Genomic DNA, 20,752 nt, shown 5'->3' on the forward strand with positions numbered 1-20,752 from the left:
GAATTATCAGAGAAATTAAGAAAACATTTAGAGTTGCATCAAAAAGAGTAAGTACCATGAAAAATTTCAACCAAGGGGCTAAAAGACCTAAACTCTGAAAATTATAAGACACTGATGAAAGAAACTGAGGAAGACACAAACAAAGGAAAGACATTCCATGCTCATGAATTGGGAGAAATAATATTGTTAAAATGTCTGTACTACCCAAAGCAATCTACAGATTTAATGCAATCCCTACCAAAATATCTATGGCATCTTTCATGGAGGTAGAACAAAGAATCCTAACATTTGTATGGAAACACGAGAGGCCCCAAACAGCCAAAGGAATCTTGAGTACGAAGAACAAAGCTGGGGGCAGCTAGCTCCCTGATTGTAAACTGTATTACAAAGCTACAGTAATTAAAACAGTGTGGCACTGGCATAAAACAGACACAGATCAATGGAACAGAGAGCCCATAAATAAACTCATGCATATATGTCAATTAGCTTACAGCAAAGGAGTCTAGAATACACAATAGGGAAGAGACAGTCTCTTCAATTAGTAGTGAGAAAACTGGACAGTCACATGCAGCAGAATGGCACTGAACCACACCTAAAAATTAACTCAAAATGAATGAAAAAAATCGAACCTAAGACTTGAAACCATAAAACTCCTAGAAGAAAATAGGTGCTAAGATCCTTGACATGGATCTTGGGGGTGATTTTTTGGATCCGACACCAAAAGCAAAAATAAACAAGTGGGACCATATCACACTAAAAAGCTTTTGTGCAGGACGGGAAACCATCCACACAATGAAAAAGCAAATTACAGAACAGAAGATATTTGCAAATCATTTATCCAATAAGGGGTTAACATCTAAGTACATAAAGGACTCAACTCAATGGAAAAAAATAATGGATTCAAAAATGGGCACAGGAACTGAACAGACATTTCTCCAAAGACACACAGATGGCCAAAAGACAATGACAGGTACTCAACATCACTCATCACCAGGGAGATTAAGTCAAAATCACCGAGCTACCACCTCATACCTGTCAGAATGACTAGCATCTAAAAGACAGGAGATGACAAGTGTTGGCGAAGATGTGGAGAAAGGGGAACCTCTTACACTGTTGGTGGGAGGGCAAACTGGGCAGCCACTCTGGAAAAACCAGCATGGGGGTTAAAACTGGTCATCAACGGATGAGTGGATGAAGAAAAGGTGGTATATGTACACAGGACATTATTCAGCCATAACAAGGCATGAAATCTTGCCATTTACAACAACATGCATGGACTTGGAGGCATCATGCTACGTGAAACAGGTGAGACAGAGAGACACAAATACCTTGTGATCTCACTCACTTGCAGAATCTAAAACCCAAGCTCATACATATACGGAGAACAGACTGGTGGCGGGGGGGAGAGGGAGGCATAACTGGGTGAAGGGGGTCAAAGGTACAAACAACCAGTTACAAAATAAGTCATGAGATGTATAAAATGGTGACCATGGCCAATACCAGTTAATAATAATTCCGTACTATGTATTTGGAAGGTGGGGGACACGAAGTCTCAACCGATTTTGCCAAGTTAAACTGGTATTTTAACTGAGAAAATAGATATTAAGACTCTAAGATAGCCTGTGCATATAGAAAAAAGAAAGAGATGCGGACATGATGCATGCACTGTCTTACTACAGATCAATTTTAATTTCAAATGGATTTCTGTGAGGAGTACGCAACCATAAGAAGAGTGTAGGTCTGAGGAAGCGGGTAGGTGGGTGAGGAAGGGGTTTCAGAGCTCATGCTCAGCACAGCGGCTAGGTCACCTGCGAACAGCAGTGGAGCCTGAGAAACACATCGCCAATAATGCAAAGCATAAACCACGTAGAAAGGTTTCCCAACGCTTTTCTAGCTCAAGCACCTGAATATTTCAAAATATGTGGAGCAAAAGCCAAGTCATAAATCACAAAAGGAAGGAAGGAAGAAAAGAAAAAGAGGAAGAGGGAGTTTGCCTGGTAATAAAAGCGCACTGCAGCAAAGTAGAATAAATTTGCAGGTATCGTGCTGAGAACAGGAGGAAGCGAAGATTCATGATAGAAGGAAATTAGTTGCTTAGCATGATTTATTTTTATTAACTGAAGACTGTAAGATGGTGTTTTATTTGTATTGGTAAATGGAGAACAGTGGATTGTTCTACAGGGTTGTTAACCTTCACTCCCTGTATTTTCCATCAAAGATCCCAAGTTTCTCAGCTACCCTCCGGCTTTGCAGGAAGTTAAATGAGAGCCGAAAGTGAACTACAAGACTGTAAACAGTCTAGTCTGCCAATGAGACTGAGTTCCTTGGTATGAGAACAATTCTTAGTCAGTGAGCTCTTCTCTGTATTCTGAGCAACACCCAGCCATCACAGGTTCATCTATCTCAGTGTTTCTACCTACAAAGCACTTTTCTACAGTTTTTCTGGTATTGGCCAACACTTCCCTTTTACATCCTGATGAACTAGCACCGTGTTTTTGGAGATGCATTGCTTACATTCCTTTAACAGGTCAAAACCAAGAGTGACCCACAGCATATGCCTCATACAGATGAGTAAATGCAAGAAAACATAGATGACTGAAGAGCAGGGGCTGTGATGCTGGGGTGTAGACACACTTCCCTTAGATAGCCAAATTCCCTCAGATAACTTTCGGCGTCCATCTTACACTGCAGCTCGCAGTAACGTGCACGAAGGCAAAGTCAGCGCTTCTCTGCTCTTTGTTCCCTCAGGAGAAGGGCCGCCCTTCTGACCACAGTCCTCAGCCTGGAGAACTGTGTCTCCTTCTCTGATGCCCTGCCCCGCGCTGGGCAGGTACACAGTTAGCGCCTCGCTCATCTCAGCGCACGCTTGTAGGCAGCCAGGTGGGCGCTTCGCTGCGTGTGCACACGGTGGGTCCCGGGAGTCCCCGTACGTGGCAGATGATCTCTGGAAGAAGCTAGGGAGCAGCAGTTCCAGCCACACCACCAGCTTCAGGGCTGGGTCTGGCCAGGGATGGGGGTCACTAAGGAAAGTCTTCCACTTACTTGACTGAAACCGATTTCCAAAGAGCATAATGAAAAAATCCAGCTAAGCCTCACCATGGGTGAAATGCTCTTTATCCACTTAGAAATACCCAACATTGCCAGAAAATGGCAAAGCTGGGAGACATACGCTCCTAAACGCCAAACCCATTTCTGTCCGTGAGGCGCACAGGTAATGCTGGAGTCTACAGCGGGTACCCCCTGAGGCCCCACATCCCAAAAGGCTGGACTCTGTGTCGCTTACCGTAACATGGGCCAACGTAGAAACGAGCCCCCTTCCTACTCCACGTAAGAGCACTGCTGCCAGGGACACAAAACTTCGATCTAGACACAGGTCACCTAATCTCACACGTGCAGACAGAGGAGGGACAGCTCTGGTCTTCCTGTTATTCAGCTGGTCTCTCTGCAAAGCTGCAGCAGGTGCTGTGACGGTAACCCAACCACCTGCTTTCTCCTTGGCCCCTTACCCAGGGAACAAAGAGAACGAAATCTTTCTGGTACAGAAAACTACTTCCAAAAGTCCACAGATTTCATTAATTGTACTGAATGAAGAACTAAAGAAAACCCTGTTTCTCTTGCTTTTTTGAGTAATCACTTTGGAAATGGTTTTTGTTTTTTCTGAAGGATACACATAAAAGAGTTTAAATACATATTCTTTTTTTTTTTTCAACGTTTATTTATTTTGGGGACAGAGAGAGACAGAGCATGAACGGGGGAGGGGCAGAGAGAGAGGGAGACACAGAATCGGAAACAGGCTCCAGGCGCCGAGCCATCAGCCCAGAGCCTGACGCGGGGCTCGAACTCACGGACCGCGAGATCGTGACCTGGCTGAAGTCGGACGCTCAACCGACTGCGCCACCCAGGCGCCCCTAAATACATATTCTTTAATTACCCATCCTTCCTGAAGGCATGACTTTCAAGAACATCACATGCATGTTCCAAGAGGTAAAATCCACTATCTTATTAGGGTTATGACTGATTTTTTTTGTACCCATTTCTGGATCTTACTCCAGAAACGCTTAATAAGTAGTAACTTTTCATATTCAAATTAAGTACTTTCCCTAAAATATTTCCTTTCTAAGTCCGTTTTGTTTCTGTACTGGATTTACAAACGTAAGTGAAGCACCCCAAAAATGGCTGTTGTATGCAGGCAGAGTCAGGAAGATGAAGCGGCATACGGAATTACCGTAAGTGAGGATGTACAGGGGCTTCCCGTTCGTGTCCATCGTGGTCAAGCACGGGGCCTTCGGGGAGATGGTCCCCCACCGCTGCAATGCAGCTTCTAGCGATGGCGGCCAGTTCGTCACCACTCCCAGCTGCTCCCCACGTACCGCCAACATCTGCGCTCCCTCTGGCTTTGGCTGGTTCGGATCCGGTTGCTGAACTAAATAGATTGGAAGTTTTTAAAAAAAATACATGCATATTAGCACAATCACTGTTCTCTTCCTTTTAAAGAAGGTAGAAGACTTACACATGTTTATTGGTGGACTGAAAACATGCACACGTGCTTTTCTAGAATCACAGCCAGGACCTATATGCTAGCTTCACGGACGTAACGGAAGCACTTAATTCTTACACTTTCTAAGGCAATGCTGGGATGGTGAATATAGGGAGACCTGAGTGCATCTGTAAACTGACAGATGAACTGTGTATTTTAACATGCCTGGACTCTGGGATTGCAACAGCTGTTCAAAATATCAACTCCTGATGTACATACACTAGTAATTCTGGACTCCAGAGCTCAAATTTTGTTAAATTATATTTTGCCCTTAAATATGGGGATGTAAATTTGAATTTGCAACAGTTACTATCAATAACCAACCCAAGCACGTTTTCTTGAGTAAAACAAAAAATGGCCTATGATGCAATACAATCTTCTCAACTCTTTAGTTTACGTTAGCAACTGTTACGCTTCTCACTTTTAGAAAAGGATTCTCTCCCTCACAGTCTGCGATTGACAATCTCCCCCTGCTGGCCAGAGAATCAGCAGTGTCTTACTTGTGGTAGAAAGAACAAGAAAATAAGGAATCTGGGTTTGACGTAGTCCTGAATTTGCACAGAGGGGCAGGAAATGATCCCAGCCGCATGCACACTCTGCCTTCCTCTTAATGCGCTTACGTAGAGAGCACGTGTCACCTTGAGTCACAGTTTTGTATGCTTCCCCGCGTTTCTGCTACCTGGTGGAGGCCGGGCTCACGGCCGTGACTGCACCCTGGGAGGGCCACAAACATGCAGCCTGGGTGTCTATCCTGCCTTGCCCGCACTTAGCCTGTCTTTAAAGGCGGCTTTGGGAACAGTGCCTACAGTCTCTAGAGAAGATTCTGGTCTTGCAGGGGTGCCAAGATTGTTCCTCTTAACAGCCCAGTCATGACAGTCCCTGGGATCACGCAGACAGAGTAAGTGGGGGGCGGAGGCCCCTCTCACCTTCCAGCAATTCTTCAAAGTCATCAACAAAGAATTCCCGTAATGGCGGCCGCTTCGGTCGTTTGAGTGTATTGACGAGCTGCTGAATTTTCGCTGACACCCGGCTACTTACTGGCACCCCTGGAAAACAGAACCACCGACAGAAGAAGGACCAGTCAGTACCTCACCAGGTGAACAAGCAGCCACAGGAAAAATGGTCGTGACACCAGTGCCAGGGCCCCATATTGAGGGTCCTGCAATTGCCACCCAGGACACCCCACCCGGCAAGAGCCTGCCCCTGAGTGGATGTCAGGGTGCAGTGGCCCCACCAGCACCACAGGGTCTGCGGAGACCCCTGGAACGATGCTGCAGATGTCCTGCTGGGGTTGGGGGAGGGGCACCAGACCCTGGGCTGCACCTAATCACACCTCCCATTCCTGAAACAGGATCTGCTCCCCTGTCCTTCTCTGATGGAGTTCTGAGAGCTGTCTCTGGAGACCACCAGCACTGCCCTCTCTGGGGCCAGAGTGGCCTGCCCAATGTGCCAGGCACATCCTGACACAAGGGCAGGGCACTCAGGCTCTGCGGGCTCCGTGGCAGGCCTGTACTCTGACTATCCAGTGGCCCTCGTCCGTGCCTCAGTTTCTGCTCACCTGAGTGCATGTTCAGCCAGTGCTTCCTGAGCACAGCAATTTAAATGCTCTTAATTTTTTGCATAACCCAAAACACCAGGATACGGCACACATTCACATGTACAGACAAAAATAAACTCCGTATCATGACAACATATTTCTTATCTACAACAACGAACAACATCATTTTGGAAACTGAATAAATGATTGCCAAAAAGGCAGAAAGATTTTTAAACGCCCCAAATTAACAAATACAAGGAGCATCAGGGTGCTGACATCCTCAAACCAGACAAGAGTGTCCTTGTAGCACATTCTACTCCGCCGAGAGGTCCTGCAAGGGAACCAGGCTGGAAGGGGCTTTCCCGAAACCCTGGCAGAGCTGCCCTCTTCCTCCTCCTCCCCCTCCCCCACCGATGGTCATGTATCATAAAGACAGATCTCAGCGTCTGGAACAAATATGACAGATCTCAAGGAAGCTTTTTTTTTTTTTTTTTTTTTTTTTTTTTTTTTCAACGTTTATTTATTTTTGGGACAGAGAGAGACAGAGCATGAACGGGGGAGGGGCAGAGAGAGAGGGAGACACAGAATCAGAAACAGGCTCCAGGCTCTGAGCCGTCAGCCCAGAGCCTGACGCGGGGCTCGAACTCACGGACTGCGAGATCGTGACCTGGCTGAAGTTGGACGCTTAACCGACTGCGCCACCCACGCGCCCCAAGAAAGCTTTTTATCAAATAAAAAGCATTTTCACAGATAGCCTCAAAATATATTGGGCACTTACAGAATTGAGACATTAAATATTTTATAGTTTGGGAAACATACAAAGATATAGCACCCAGAACTCTCAATATCTAAACACAGTATTTCTCCACTAAGTGCCCCACTGAGTAGGTTCGGGTGAACGGAAGGTCGTCTCCCACTGCCACTGGTGCTCCGGCTCGGCCACAACACGCAAGAGTCCTCCTGAGGACCCCGCCCCGAGCCTGTGATGGGTTAGGGCTGGGAGGGTTCCCCAGAATCTGTTTTCTGACAAGGTCCTGGGTGACTCTGATACAGGGATCGTTGCACACAGAGAAACACAGGACACAGAGGACTCACGTGGTGTCAGCAGGACAACATGAACTTACCTAGGGGAACAGTCAAAGGCAGACTTCACAGACAACAAAGCTATTAAATGGTGACAAGAATAACAGTAACAACCGACTGGATACAGGATGACTTTTAACAGGGACACAAAGCAACACTGGCACTGCGAGCACCCCAGGGAAACCAGGGCGGCTCACCGACCCCAGGGGAGTGGGACTAGAACGAGGACGGGGCATGCCACCCGACAGACAGGTCAGGGCCTTCCTCGCCAGCCCCAGACCACACAGTGCCACAGGACACACACCCAGAGGGATGGACGGCACACCAAGGCCACACTGGCTGCCTTCACGAAAATCACATCTTACATCACCACTGGGTCTACCACACTCTCGCGGCCTGGGAAGGGCTGAGCACACGGAAAGCAGAATAGAGCATGGGGTTGACGCCCAAGTCTGCTTCTCCAGACCGGGTCACAGAAGCGGCCACCATACTCAGAATGCACTGACGCAGAAGGACGAGGAATGAGGGAGAGCCCCCACTACTGTACTTGATCACCGCTGACGTTTTTTTTTCCGATATGGAGGAAAAAAACCCTCTTTCTTCAGAAGTCTAAAGCATCACACTAACCCATACACGTCAGTTATCGTTTTATGTTTAACTTCATGTCATCCTTCTCCAAACTGCTCGTGGTCTTAACACGTCCGTGCTAATTTCTTAACTGCCGAACCAACATTTGTTACTGATTAGCAAACATGTCAGACTCATAAAATTTCTGTTTTCTTCTCGTGACTGAGTTCCCCCCACACTGATATTTTTTCCTACAAGGAAACACTCTTGGACAACTTGGAGATCATTTGCATTTCTTGTCCCCGTGCCACCTTCCATGGGAGCCACGTAAAGAAGGTGATAAACCAGGTCCCGTGAGTCACTTTGTATCTACGAGAAACACATCCAATCCTGCGCACAGAAGGGCAACTTAGTAGAAATGAGGATTTATAAAGAAGGAAAAATGATCGTCAGAAGACCTACCATCGCCAGTCTCCATGAGCTCCGCGTTGCCATACTTTGGTGCCGTCCGTGATGTCGTTGAGCCTTGTGGCCTTTCTACTTGTATCGAGTGTTCTGAGGTGTAAGTGGTTACATCAGGAGGTGCAGAGTGATTTTCTATAAAGAAGCAAATCACAAGTTTTCGGATCATCACAATGGAGTTATTCTGAAGGGTAAGTGAGCAATAGGGCTTCAAAAACTGCCACATCCCAAGAAAGGGCCAAGAATCTGAATCCAAGTGCACCACAAAAAGTGTCAGGACAAAGATGATCCTTAAGGCAATTTATACTTCTCAAGATGGAACCACATTGATACAATGATATTACAGCTGAAGCCGCATCAATGCAGCACTTTAAAGTGACGTTTTCAAACAGCCAGTGGAAAGAGAAATATTTTAAGTTATGGGTTTGTTCGTAAAGGGTAACTTCCTTGTCTGTCCTAACAGAGACAGTGAGGAGCTCAAGCTCTACAGGTAGAGCGCCTGGGGCTTGTATCCCACTTCCTCCAGGCCCCAGGGGGCGTGTCGGTGCCCTCCTCCACTAAATGGGAATGACACGGCCAGTCCCCTACAGGGTACAGTGAATGGACTAAACACACATAAAGCTCTTAAGATACTTTATGATAGAGGGTAAGCATTCAAGAAATATTAGCTGTTCCCTTTGTTTTAGCACGCATGATACTGAATAATCATTCCAAAGTGTGTTTATAACCAGCGTGTATCAGCGCGGTATCACCCACGAGACTGGCCCCAGTCCGTCCCCACCGCGACAGTCACCACGAAGGGAAGCACTCACTGGTTAAGTGGGGGAAGCACAATTTTTGTATTTGCTAAATAAGGCATTAAAAAAAGTGTATCAATGAGACCATCAATGACATTTTGCATATCCTCAGTTCTGACCACGGGCATTATACCATTAAGTCTGATTTGGTTATCCTTACTAGGCAGCAGCTTGACCGGGTTTCTGTGGCTCCGCATGATTAGAAGCACATGCTCCACAGCCGGCCTGTCTCCTCTGGATGTGGCCCCACTTCAGCACCACATACGAGGACTGTTTAAGCACTGAAACCACCAACCAAAAGCACAAGAAAGACGACAAACAGGGTGCCAAACAGATCGTGTAAAGAACACCTTCTATAGTCCAAGGTGACAAAAGAGGTACCCTGTTGGCCCTCAGCTGGGAACACGCGTGCCGGGAACTCAAATTTTAGCCGTTCTGCACATGTCCTCAGAGAACCGATTTACAGTTACAAATAGTTTGCCCAAGTAGGCGGGTCTGCAACTATGCGCGCACGGAGACCGCGGAGTGACCGATTACGGAAGTGATCTCCCATCACGAGGGGACGCCACAGCCGAGGGAGATTAACGCGCACCCCTAGGCAAGCTTCACGGGGGCAAGCCCCGGCGGCCAACACATCCCGATGTGCCTGGGTGGTCCGAGGCATGCCGACCCTGCAGGCACACGGACACACCCATGGCCCTGGGAGCTGGGCTGCCGGCGTCACAGGGTTTGGCCGTCCGCTCGTCGCTGATCCCCTAGGGCCAGTTACTAACCAACCTGTGCTTTAGGGTCCTTCTCCGTAAAGCGGGGATGGTGATGATAACACCTACCTTAAGCGGTAAACACACAGAGGCACCCAAGCGCTGCCACCATTAGGTGCACGGCACAGACGTTCGCCAAAGGGAGCCCGTGAACGCGCCTGCAAGGGCAGAGCCCCAGATGGCAGCGCTCGTGCGGTGTGAACCCGGAATCCCCGCACGGCAGACAAGCGGACGAGCGCGCCAAGCACAGCCCGCAGCAGACAGCTGGGTTCTCCGCGTCTCACCTCCCTTTTCCAGGAGTGTTCGCCCCAGCATGGGCTGGACTGCGTCCCCGCTAAGTCCCACGTACAAGTCCTCACCCCGAGGCCCTCAGAATGCGAGCGCACCCTGAGACGGGTCTTTAGAGGGGTCACCAGCATCCTCCTGAGGTAGTCGGAACAGACACACACAGAAGGACGACCACGAGAGGACACGGAGAGAGAGCGGCGTCTGCACGTCCGGCAGAGAGGCCTCGGGAGGAACCAGCCCTGCCCACACCCGGATGCTGGACTCCCCGCCTCCGGCAGGCAGGGCAGTGAACTCTGTCGGTTAAGCTCCAAGTCCAGGGTGCTTGTCACGGCAGCCAGAGCGGCCTCACACCCCCCAAAGGGCAATTTCCTGGATCTTGGCTCAGAAAAGGAACACCTCTGACAAGGGCGAGTAGGCAGCTCTGTCCGGTCACCGAGCGACGTGTGGCAGGGGGACTCGTGTCGCCTCGTCAAGGTCTGAGACGCCGTTTCCGCCCTCCTCTTCAGCCCTACCCACGCTTCGACCAAAGAGACTTGCCTTGGCAGTAAAAACGCTGACTCTGTGGCTAAGCGGTACAGCCGCTGGGGTCTCCTATCTAGAGTGAAGGCACAGCAGGCAGCAGGGCGAAATGACAAAGATCCAAGCCAGCCACCCAGCACGGAAGCGGAGAGGCGCTCACCGCGCTGGGGCCTCACTCACGTTCGCGTGAACCGACAACGCCAGGCAGCCACGTCGCGGGCTCCCGTCCGGGTGTGCCTACGTCACCGGGCAGCCACGTCGCCGGCTCACGTCCGCGCGAGCCTACGTCACCGGGCAGCCACGTCGCGGGCTCACGTCCGCATGAGCCTACTTCACCGGGCAGCCATGTCGCCGGCTCACGTCCGCGTGTGCCTCCGTCACCGGGCAGCCACGTCGCGGGCTCACGTCCAGGTGTGCCTACGTCACCGGGCAGCCACGTCGCGGGCTCACGTCCGCGTGAACCTACGTCATAAGGCAGCCATGTCGAGGGGTCACGTCCACGTGAGCCTACATCACCGGGCAGCCACATCGCGGGCTCACGTCCACGTGTGCCTACGTCGCCGGGCAGCCACATCGCGGGCTCACATCCGCATGTGCCTACGTCATAAGGCAGCCATGTCGCCAGGCAGCCATGTCGAGGGGTCACGTCCACGTGAGCCTACATCACCGGGCAGCCACATCGCGGGCTCACGTCCACGTGTGCCTACGTCACCGGCTCACGTCTGAGTGTGCCTACGTCACCAGGCAGCCACGTCACCGGGCAGCCACGTCGCTGGCTCACTTTCGCCTGATCCTACGTCACCGGGCAGCCAGGTCACCAGGCAGCCACGTCGCAGGCTCATGTCCGCGTGTGCCTACGTCACCAAACAGCCACGTCACCAGGCGGCCATGTCGCCAGCTCACATCCGCGCGAGCCTACGTCACCAGGCAGCCACGTCGCGGGCTCCCGTCCGGGTGTGCCTACGTCACCGGGCAGCCACGTCGCCGGCTCACGTCCACGCGAGCCTACGTCACCGGGCAGCCACGTCGCGGGCTCACGTCCGCGCGAGCCTACATTGCTGGGCAGCCACGTCGCGGGCTCACGTCTGCGTGTGCCTACGTTACCGGGCAGCCACGTCGTGGGCTCACGTCCGCATGAATCTACGTCGCCAGGCAGCCACATCGCCGGCCCACATCCGCGTGTCTACGTCACCGGGCAGCCACGTCGCGGGCTCACGTCCGCGCGAACCTACGTCACCGGGCAGCCACGTCGCCGGCTCACGTCCGCACGAGCCTACGTCACCGGGCAGCCACGTCGCCGGCTCACGTCCGCATGAATCTACGTCGCCAGGCAGCCACATCGCCGGCCCACATCCGCGTGTCTACGTCACCAGGCAGCCACGTCGCGGGCTCACGTCCGCGCGAACCTACGTCACCAAGCAGCCACGTCGCGGGCTCACGTCCACATGAGCCTACTTCACCAGGCAGCCATGTCGCCGGGTCACGTCCGCGTGTGCCTACGTCACCGGGCAGCCACGTCGCGGGCTCCCGTCCGGGTGTGCCTACGTCACCGGGCAGCCACGTCGCGGGCTCCCGTCCGGGTGTGCCTACGTCACCGGGCAGCCACGTCGCGGGCTCACGTCCGCGCGAGCCTACGTCACCGGGCAGCCACGTCGCGGGCTCCCGTCCGGGTGTGCCTACGTCACCGGGCAGCCACGTCGCGGGCTCACGTCCGCGCGAACCTACGTCGCCGGGCAGCCACGTCGCCGGCTCACGTCCGCATGAATCTACGTCGCCAGGCAGCCGCATCGCCGGCCCACATCCGCGTGTCTACGTCACCAGGCAGCCACGTCGCGGGCTCACGTCCGCGTGTGCCTCCGTCACCAGGCAGCCACGTCGCGGGCTCACGTCCGCGCGAACCTACGTCACCAGGCAGCCACGTCGCGGGCTCACGTCCACATGAGCCTACTTCACCAGGCAGCCATGTCGCCGGGTCACGTCCGCGTGTGCCTACGTCACCGGGCAGCCACGTCGCGGGCTCCCGTCCGGGTGTGCCTACGTCACCGGGCAGCCACGTCGCGGGCTCCCGTCCGGGTGTGCCTACGTCACTGGGCAGCCACGTCGCGGGCTCACGTCCGCGCGAACCTACGTCGCCGGGCAGCCACGTCGCCGGCTCACGTCCGCATGAATCTACGTCGCCAGGCAGCCACATCGCCGGCCCACATCCGCGTGTCTACGTCACCAGGCAGCCACGTCGCGGGCTCACGTCCGCGTGTGCCTCCGTCACCAGGCAGCCACGTCGCGGGCTCACGTCCGCGCGAACCTACGTCACCAGGCAGCCACGTCGCGGGCTCACGTCCGCGTGTGCCTACGTCACCGGGCAGCCACGTCGCGGGCTCACGTCCGCGCGAACCTACGTCACCAGGCAGCCACGTCGCGGGCTCACGTCCGCGCGAGCCTACGTCACCGGGCAGCCACGTCGCGGGCTCCCGTCCGGGTGTGCCTACGTCACCGGGCAGCCACGTCGCGGGCTCACGTCCGCGCGAACCTACGTCACCAGGCAGCCACGTCGCGGGCTCCCGTCCAGGTGTGCCTACGTTACCGGGCAGCCACGTCGCGGGCTCACGTCCGCGTGTGCCTACGTCATAAGGCAGCCATGTCGCCAGGCAGCCATGTCGAGGGGTCACGTCCACGTGAGCCTACATCACCGGGCAGCCACATCGCGGGCTCACGTCCACGTGTGCCTACGTCACCGGCTCACGTCCGAGTGTGCCTACGTCACCAGGCAGCCACGTCACCGGGCAGCCACGTCGCTGGCTCACTTTCGCCTGATCCTACGTCACCGGGCAGCCAGGTCACCAGGCAGCCACGTCGCAGGCTCATGTCCGCGTGTGCCTACGTCACCAACAGCCACGTCACCAGGCGGCCACGTCGCCAGCTCACATCCGCGCGAGCCTACGTCACCAGGCAGCCACGTCACGGGCTCCCGTCCGGGTGTGTCTACGTCACCGGGCAGCCACGTCGCGGGCTCACGTCCGCGTGAGACTACGTCGCCGAGCAGCAACGTCACGGGCACATGTCCGCGTGTGCCTACATCACCAGGCAGCCACGTCGCCGGCTCACGTCCGCGTGAGCCTACGTCGCCAGGCAGCCACGTCACCGGCTCACGTCCGCGCGAGCCTACATCGCTGGGCAGCCACATCGCGGGCTCACGTCCGTGTATGCCTACGTCACCAGGCAGCCACGTCGCGGGCTCACGTCCGCGTGAGCCTACGTCGCCGGGAAGCCACATCACGGGCTCACGTCCGCATGTGCCTACGTCATAAGGCAGCCATGTCGCCAGGCAGCCATGTCGAGGGGTCACGTCCACGTGAGCCTACATCACCGGGCAGCCACGTCGCGGGCTCACGTCCACGTGTGCCTACGTCACCGGCTCACGTCCGAGTGTGCCTACGTCACCAGGCAGCCACGTCACCAGGCAGCCACGTCGCAGGCTCATGTCCGCGTGTGCCTACGTCACCAAACAGCCACGTCACCAGGCGGCCACGTCACTGGGAGTGGCCACTCAGGGCTGCGCAGCTAGGCGCGAACATTGCAGGGTCTCCACTCTGAAACAGGGAAGTAACAATTCCAATGCATCTGGTGACTAAGAAGTAGGAGCGTTGACAATTGGGTGACTCCAAAATGCCTTCCAGACTTACTTCTGCATCATCTCCCCTCCCTCTCAACCTGCTCACAACTCGCACATGTGGCCATGGTGGGGTCACTGCCCCCGCAGCCGGCATCGGGGAGGGCACCAGAGGACGCCGTGCTGACGTGACACGGGGCTCCAGGGGCTTAACTAGGCTGCCTCGAAGCCTGTGTGTGACAGGTGCTGGAAGCGCGGCTCAAGGACTGTAAGGCTCATCGGCTCCTGGGGTGAGGCCACAGATGTCCACCTGCAGTAGGAGAACTTTGAGACCATCAGACCAGGTCTCCATCTTCTGCGCAAGTGAGTTCACTGTTTATCAATTTCCCTGTACTTTTAAAATAAAGAAAAAATGGTGGCCATCCTCCAGCCACCTGTCAAGGGTCACCTCTGCTGTGAACCCCACCCAGAGCTGCCCCCACAGGTGGGTTCTGTATCATCTACGCCATAGGACTTTTGTCCCCAGCAGCAGATGGTTGCTTCAGAATCTGTAATGCATGATAGCACCAGAGGGGAGTGGTTGGGAGAGGGGTGAGAGGAAGGAGAGAGACAGAAAAAGGAGGGGGAGGGAAGGAGAGAGGAGGGGGGAGGGAGACGGAGGGAGGGGGTTGGGACAGGGGGGAGAGAGGGGTGAGAGGAAGGAGAGAGAGAGAGGAGGGGGAGGGAAGGAGAGGAGAAGGGGAGGGAAGGAGAGAGGAGGAGGGTGGGAGGGAGGGAATGAGAGAGGAGGGGGTGGGAGAGAGGGAGAGAGGAGGGAGGGGGTTGGGACAGCGGGGAGAGGAAGGAGGAGGAGAGAGAGAAAGAGGAGGAGGAGGGAAGGAGAGAGGAGGGGGGGAGAGAAGGAGAGAGGAGGGGGGGAGAGAAGGAGAGAGGAGGGGGGGAGAGAAGGAGAGAGGAGGGGGGAGGGAGACGGAGGGAGGGGGTTGGGACAGGGGGGAGAGAGGTGAGAGGAAGGAGGGAGAGAGAGAGAGAGAGGAGGGGGAGGGAAGGAGAGGAGAAGGGGAGGGAAGGAGAGAGGAGGAGGGTGGGAGGGAGGGAGAGAGTAGGGGGTGGGAGGGAGGGAGATGGAGGGAGGGGGTTGGGACAGCGGGGAGAGGAAGAAGGGAGAGAGAAGAGGTGGGGGAGGGAGAGAGGAGGGGGTGGGAGGGAGAGAGATGGAGGGAGGGGGTTGGGACAGCGGGGAGAGGAAGGAGGAGGAGAGAGAGAAAGAGGAGGAGGAGGGAAGGAGAGAGGAGGGGGGTGGGAGGGAGGGACACAGAGGGAGGGGGTTGGGACGGGGGGGGGAGAGGAAGGAGGGAGAGAGGAAGAGGAGGGGGAGGAAGGGAAGGTGAGAGAAGGAAGGGGGTTGGGAGAGGAGTGAGAGGAAGGAAGGAGAGAAAAAGACGAGTGGGAGGGAGAGAGGAGGTGGGGGAGCGAGAAAAGAGGGAGGGAGGAGAGAGAGAGAGGGAGGGAGGAGAGGGAGGGAGGGAGGGAGGAGAGGGAGGGAGGGAGGGAGGGAGGGAGGAGAGGGAGGGAGGGAGGGAGGGAGGGAGGGAGGAGAGGGAGGGAGGGAGGGAGGGAGGGAGGGAGAGGAGGGGGCATGGAGGGAGGCTGGTCTTCCGGCTGAACCTGGAAACTCCCTGCGTCCTGACCTAGCTCCTTCCACCTCTCAAGGTCCAGACCCCTGGGTCCTTCTTGGACGCCGAGGTTACTCCACCTGCCCGCATCCTCGGCACTTGGCCAAGGCTGTAGAAAGACTTCAAAGAATGAATGAACACAACCTGAAGTAAATCAAGGACACCTGACAACCCGAGAGAAAATGCCTCTGGTTCTAACACCGGCGGACGCGTAAATTCTGACTGTACGCCTGGGGATCCCCAGGGTAAATGGTGATAGATCCCACTTTTAAAACCATATTAACTATTTTTCAGTCCCCAGACAGCTTCTAAGTGAAGAGAGGAACGGCAGAAAACCTGGTTTTTGCATGTAGAAGGCAACGTGCTTCAGGGCCACTGACCGACACAGACGATACACTACGGGCCTCCACTCGTGAAGAGTGCTCCCCCAGAGTCCCCCCAAGCTGGCAACATTACCGTGGAGAAGGGAGCAGTGCGGATCCCTGCTCCATGGCCCTGAGACCACTCTGTCCACCCCGCCGCTCCGGCCTGTGCGCCTTCCAGGTGGTTCCTCGATGAAACGGTGGTGGGGAGCCGCACAGGACCTTCCCAGAGAGAAGGGGCTGGCCCTCACGAGAGTCAGAACGTCAGCTTCCCGCTTGGGTCCGTCCTCCACGCACAACCGACTGGGAAAGAGGACTCCCCGCGGTCTCACCTGCGGAGTCTGCCGACCGGCTCCTGGTGGTGGTGACCCACTCCTGCCTTCCAGTTGGTAGGCACGACATCCACAGAGTGGACCCGGACGTGGCTGCAGGACAGCCTGGCGGTTTATACGCCAGCACCTCTCCGGCCACAGTTCCGAGTCGGGGCTGACCTAGAACCGCCTCCCTCCCACACGATGCTACGTGATTCCGTGAAGGCGTGAGAGCCACTGTCGGGTCTCCGGAAGCGCACGCTAACATCGAAACAGGAGCCTTCATCTTCACACAGGAGCCTCTGGATTTTTACACGCACACTTTCAAGTCCGCGATGAGAGGCGAGAGTTGTCAGGAAGCCTGCACAGACCTCGGGCCCTGTGGGGGTGTGATGGGGACACCGAAGTCTTCATTCTTCACGCAAAGTTTAACTGGGCTTTTGTCTGGAAAAGAGTTCTCCTCTGTTGTAACAAGCAGGGCCGCGCCCGAACGGAGACACCACAGGAGACAGGGAACCAGCACCATGAGCAGGCACCCCCACATCCCACAGGTCTGTGTCTGGTCCTGCTAACCACTGACCAGATGGGTGCCCTGCAGTCTCACGTCAACTGTCCTGAGCCTCAGTCTCCCCACTGCAGAACAAGGCGGCCACCACCCCTCACCGGGCTGCAGGAACTAAGTGACAGGGCACCCTGACTCCCTGCTGCAGGCTTCCCTCCACCTTCTCCTCCCTTAGGTGGGAACCCTGCCTGTTTGAAGCCCTGGGAAAGAACCTGTGAAACTCATGTGCATGAAGCCGTAAATAATTGTGTTACTACTTTCAGAGTTAAATGTTTTTAAATGTTGCAAAAAAACCAGAAAAGGCGCATCTCTCTCGTGTGCACCGAGTGACTGTGCAGGCCAGGGAGATATTCCTGCTGAACGGCACACACAGTGCATGAAGGGTTAGGACACTTTGGGATCCAAAAATCTGTACTTTCATTCTAAGTATAAAATCCAAATAAGCAAAATTTTGAGAGGTGGAGGTCCCAGGCGCACTTCTGCAGAGACAGGAGCAGACCTGTGTCCTAGTAACACTGAAGGAGCAACACACTCAGAACAGCATGGAGGGAAAGGACACGAGGGCACAGGGGCCGTCACGGTCCAGACGGAGGGTGAGGGGCCAGGAGCAGTCACGAGAGAAGAAGGTGTGCAACACGTGTGGCAGCCAAACACCCAGAACGTGGACACGCGTGGTTCGTGGGAATGAGGAGCCGAGGATGCTAATGCCTGGAGCCTGCTCCTCGAGGGACCAACTCTTTGGCACACTGGCCTTGGGGTACAGGGGCCAGTGGGCCGTGTCGGGAGGCACTTGGAAACGGGGGCCGTGAAGGATTTCTTGGTGGGAGGTGCAGATCTGAGCATCAGTGAAAAGCAGGTGGCCTTGAAGACCGCAAGTCATGTGTGAGTGCATGATGTCAGCGAGAATGTGGGGACACCAGGGCAGGACAGGAGCCACCTGGGGGGAGGGTAGGGACAGGAGGGCATGAGTGCCAGTGACACCCCCAGCTGGGTGGGAAAGAACCGACCTCCTGGGACCCAGCGTCAGAGCAGAGGATGAGCCTTCGAAGAGCGAGCACCTCTGTCCAGAAAAGGAGACAGGAAGACACAGCAGAGACACGAGACATCTGCTGGAAAGGTGTCCGTGGTTACACAATGTTCCCCAAGGAGATGGAAACACATGGGCGGTGACATTAGCTCCATGCCCCTGGTATTTCTGCAGGTATCAGCTTTATTTACTGTCACCTAAACGTGACACAGGGGTGAGAAGCCTGACAAGAGAGGAGGGTCCTTCTCACAAGCCGGGATTGTCAGCCCCAAATCACCAAAGGAGCCCCCCAAAGCCTATAATGGATACCAGAGTCTCCCCTCTGCCAGAGTTATCGGACACATGGTCCGGGTTCTCCTTCTGGCCGTCTCAGAAGCATGGTTTACAACGCTCTGAACAGGATGTGTCAAAATTATGATCATAGGACAGCCTGCCACCCATTTTTATAAAGTTTTATTGCCACACTGACATGCCCTCATGTTTCCAGGTGCCTTGGTACTAGAGAGCAGAGAGGAGAAGTATCAGAGCACACTGCTGGGCCCATACAGCCTCAGTCATTTACTCTCTGGCCCCGTGAAGAAAAGCTTGCTGAGCCAGCCGTGTAGTCTAGCTGTGGGAGACGGAGCAGGGGGACCCCAGCTCAAGCGAGCGAGCTTTGCCAACATCACCATCCTTGACAGGTGTTTGATGTTTTAAGACTAAGTGTCTGAACAGTATCAATGCAGAGGTTATGAGAGAATTCAGTACTTCAGAGGATCCTACATAAATACGTGAGGGTAGGTTATCAAGCGCTCAGAATAAATCCCCTAGGAAAGAGGTGTCTACATACAAACACACAGCAGCCACACTCCGGGCTAATCACGCAACAAGTGTGTGCGAGTGGGAGTGCCCTCTGATCTCCACCTTCTTAGCAGGATCAGATGCAGGAAACCTGATGAGAACCACCTTGCTTACACGGTACACAGCAAACACAGCGTTCACATCGACGAATCCTACAACACTCTGGAAACGGCAACTACTTCTGTGAACCTCTGGCTAATGACAACACACCCAGCATATGCTAATGGAACCCCAGTGATGATGCCTCCACCGTGTCAGTCAGCAAAGGGTGACACAGACCTCACCGCCACAGTACCTGTGGCCACAAACTGAGAGACAAGAGCTCAAGCCAAAGTCTATTTGCTGAACGTACAAATTTTATTATAAATGTACAACTACATTATCTATTCTGCTTTGTTCTTACTTCTTCGTCTAGAAATGTACCAATAGTTTCTGCCCAAATTTTCCACTTCCGTGTAGTAACTAATTCATTTTCCTCTCACGCTTTTTGTGAACAAGCCTCCTGGAGTTTAAAAGCGTTCCGCTAATTTTCCTACTGAGTGACGCTCCTCGACTTTCGATACTGATACAGTACTTGAGGGGTGTTAATCCTGCCTGTCGCCGTTGTCTCAAGCATGTGACATGCACAGAGTTCTGAATGAATACCGCCTAGTAATGATCCAAAACATTCTGGTACTCACTGGAACAAGGGCCCTTGCCTGACGAGCGGGGAGCAGCGTCACCCAGGGTCCCCTGCGTTGCATCCTGGAGGCCTCCATCCTCGCGACGGCACACCACGCGAGAACCCACAGGAAGCAGAGCCGCAGGGAGGAAAACCTCCTGGAGGGGGCTTCACACCATACAAGGAGCTGGCCTGACTTTGGGGACACACGTGTGGGGTCCCTATGTACACGGTCAGGGTGGAAACCCGTGGGATTTTGCTTCAACAAGGTAGAACAGCCCACTTTGTGGCAGACCCTTGTTGGCCTCTGTTGTCTGTAACCACCAGCTTTCCTCCCCCAATCAGGGAGCAGCAGGGCCTGTCCCTCCAGCAAGTATCTCACCGAGCGGGATGAGGGGCACGGTGCTGGTGGGCTTACTCTGTGAACACACACACAGTCTCCTATGCAGGTGCACACACATTTATATATACACACTCTCACAACACACACATGTGCATTCTCTTGTGCACACCCTCCCTCACACGCACAGTCTCTCATACATACTTCCACACATATGTACACACACTCATATACACATGCACGTATACACTCCCAACACACTCACGCACATTCTTACATTCTGCCCTCACACACACACACACACACACACACACACACACACGCACGGTCACACCCTCACACTCTAGACTTCTCAGAGTCTCAACAAGAGGGTAAATGCTGCCAGTTCTAGGCCTTTCCACGTTGTCCGCTTCGCCATGTAGCTGTAGGTCTCCTCTTCCTCGTTTTATTCTGTTTTGCCACTGCTTTCTTTCAAATTTTTCACACGGACAGAAAATTTCCAGGTATCCTAGGAACTGATCTTTGCGCCAAATTAGAGAGGACTGTGACGTCACACACCCAACAGCTATTTTTAGGTTCTGCTGAGACATGAAGCACATGAGTCACGCAGCCTCTTACAGTCTGGATAAATCTAACCCTGCAACCGGACCTTCCTCCAGGACGTCACAGGTCACGTCACAAAGGGACAGCCAGATGCGGGGACGTTCCGTGTGTCTCACGGTAAAATTTGAGGCTTCTTTACAAGGGAGGTGAATCACACCATACACACTCCCCCAGGTCGGGGTGAGCAGCACAGGTGGACAGCCTTCCGCGTC

The 20,752-nt window shown here is 54.1% G+C and overlaps 1 protein-coding gene across 5 annotated transcripts in view; it reads right to left on the reverse strand.

The window, feature by feature from the left end:
* Positions 1–20,752, reverse strand: part of DIP2C (disco interacting protein 2 homolog C) — a 416,639-nt gene that overhangs the window by 135,519 nt on the left and 260,368 nt on the right. For all 5 annotated transcript variants that reach the window (XM_043563220.1, XM_043563219.1, XM_043563218.1 and 2 more), the window contains 3 exons: positions 8,187–8,321; positions 5,464–5,583; positions 4,226–4,423 (listed from right to left, as the gene is read on the reverse strand). In XM_043563220.1, coding sequence (XP_043419155.1) covers positions 4,226–4,423; positions 5,464–5,583; positions 8,187–8,321 — 453 coding nt within the window. The remainder of the gene's footprint in view (positions 1–4,225; positions 4,424–5,463; positions 5,584–8,186; positions 8,322–20,752) is intronic.

The sequence above is a fragment of the Prionailurus bengalensis genome, chromosome B4 (assembly GCF_016509475.1).
Source record: "Prionailurus bengalensis isolate Pbe53 chromosome B4, Fcat_Pben_1.1_paternal_pri, whole genome shotgun sequence".
Lineage (NCBI taxonomy): Eukaryota > Metazoa > Chordata > Mammalia > Carnivora > Felidae > Prionailurus > Prionailurus bengalensis.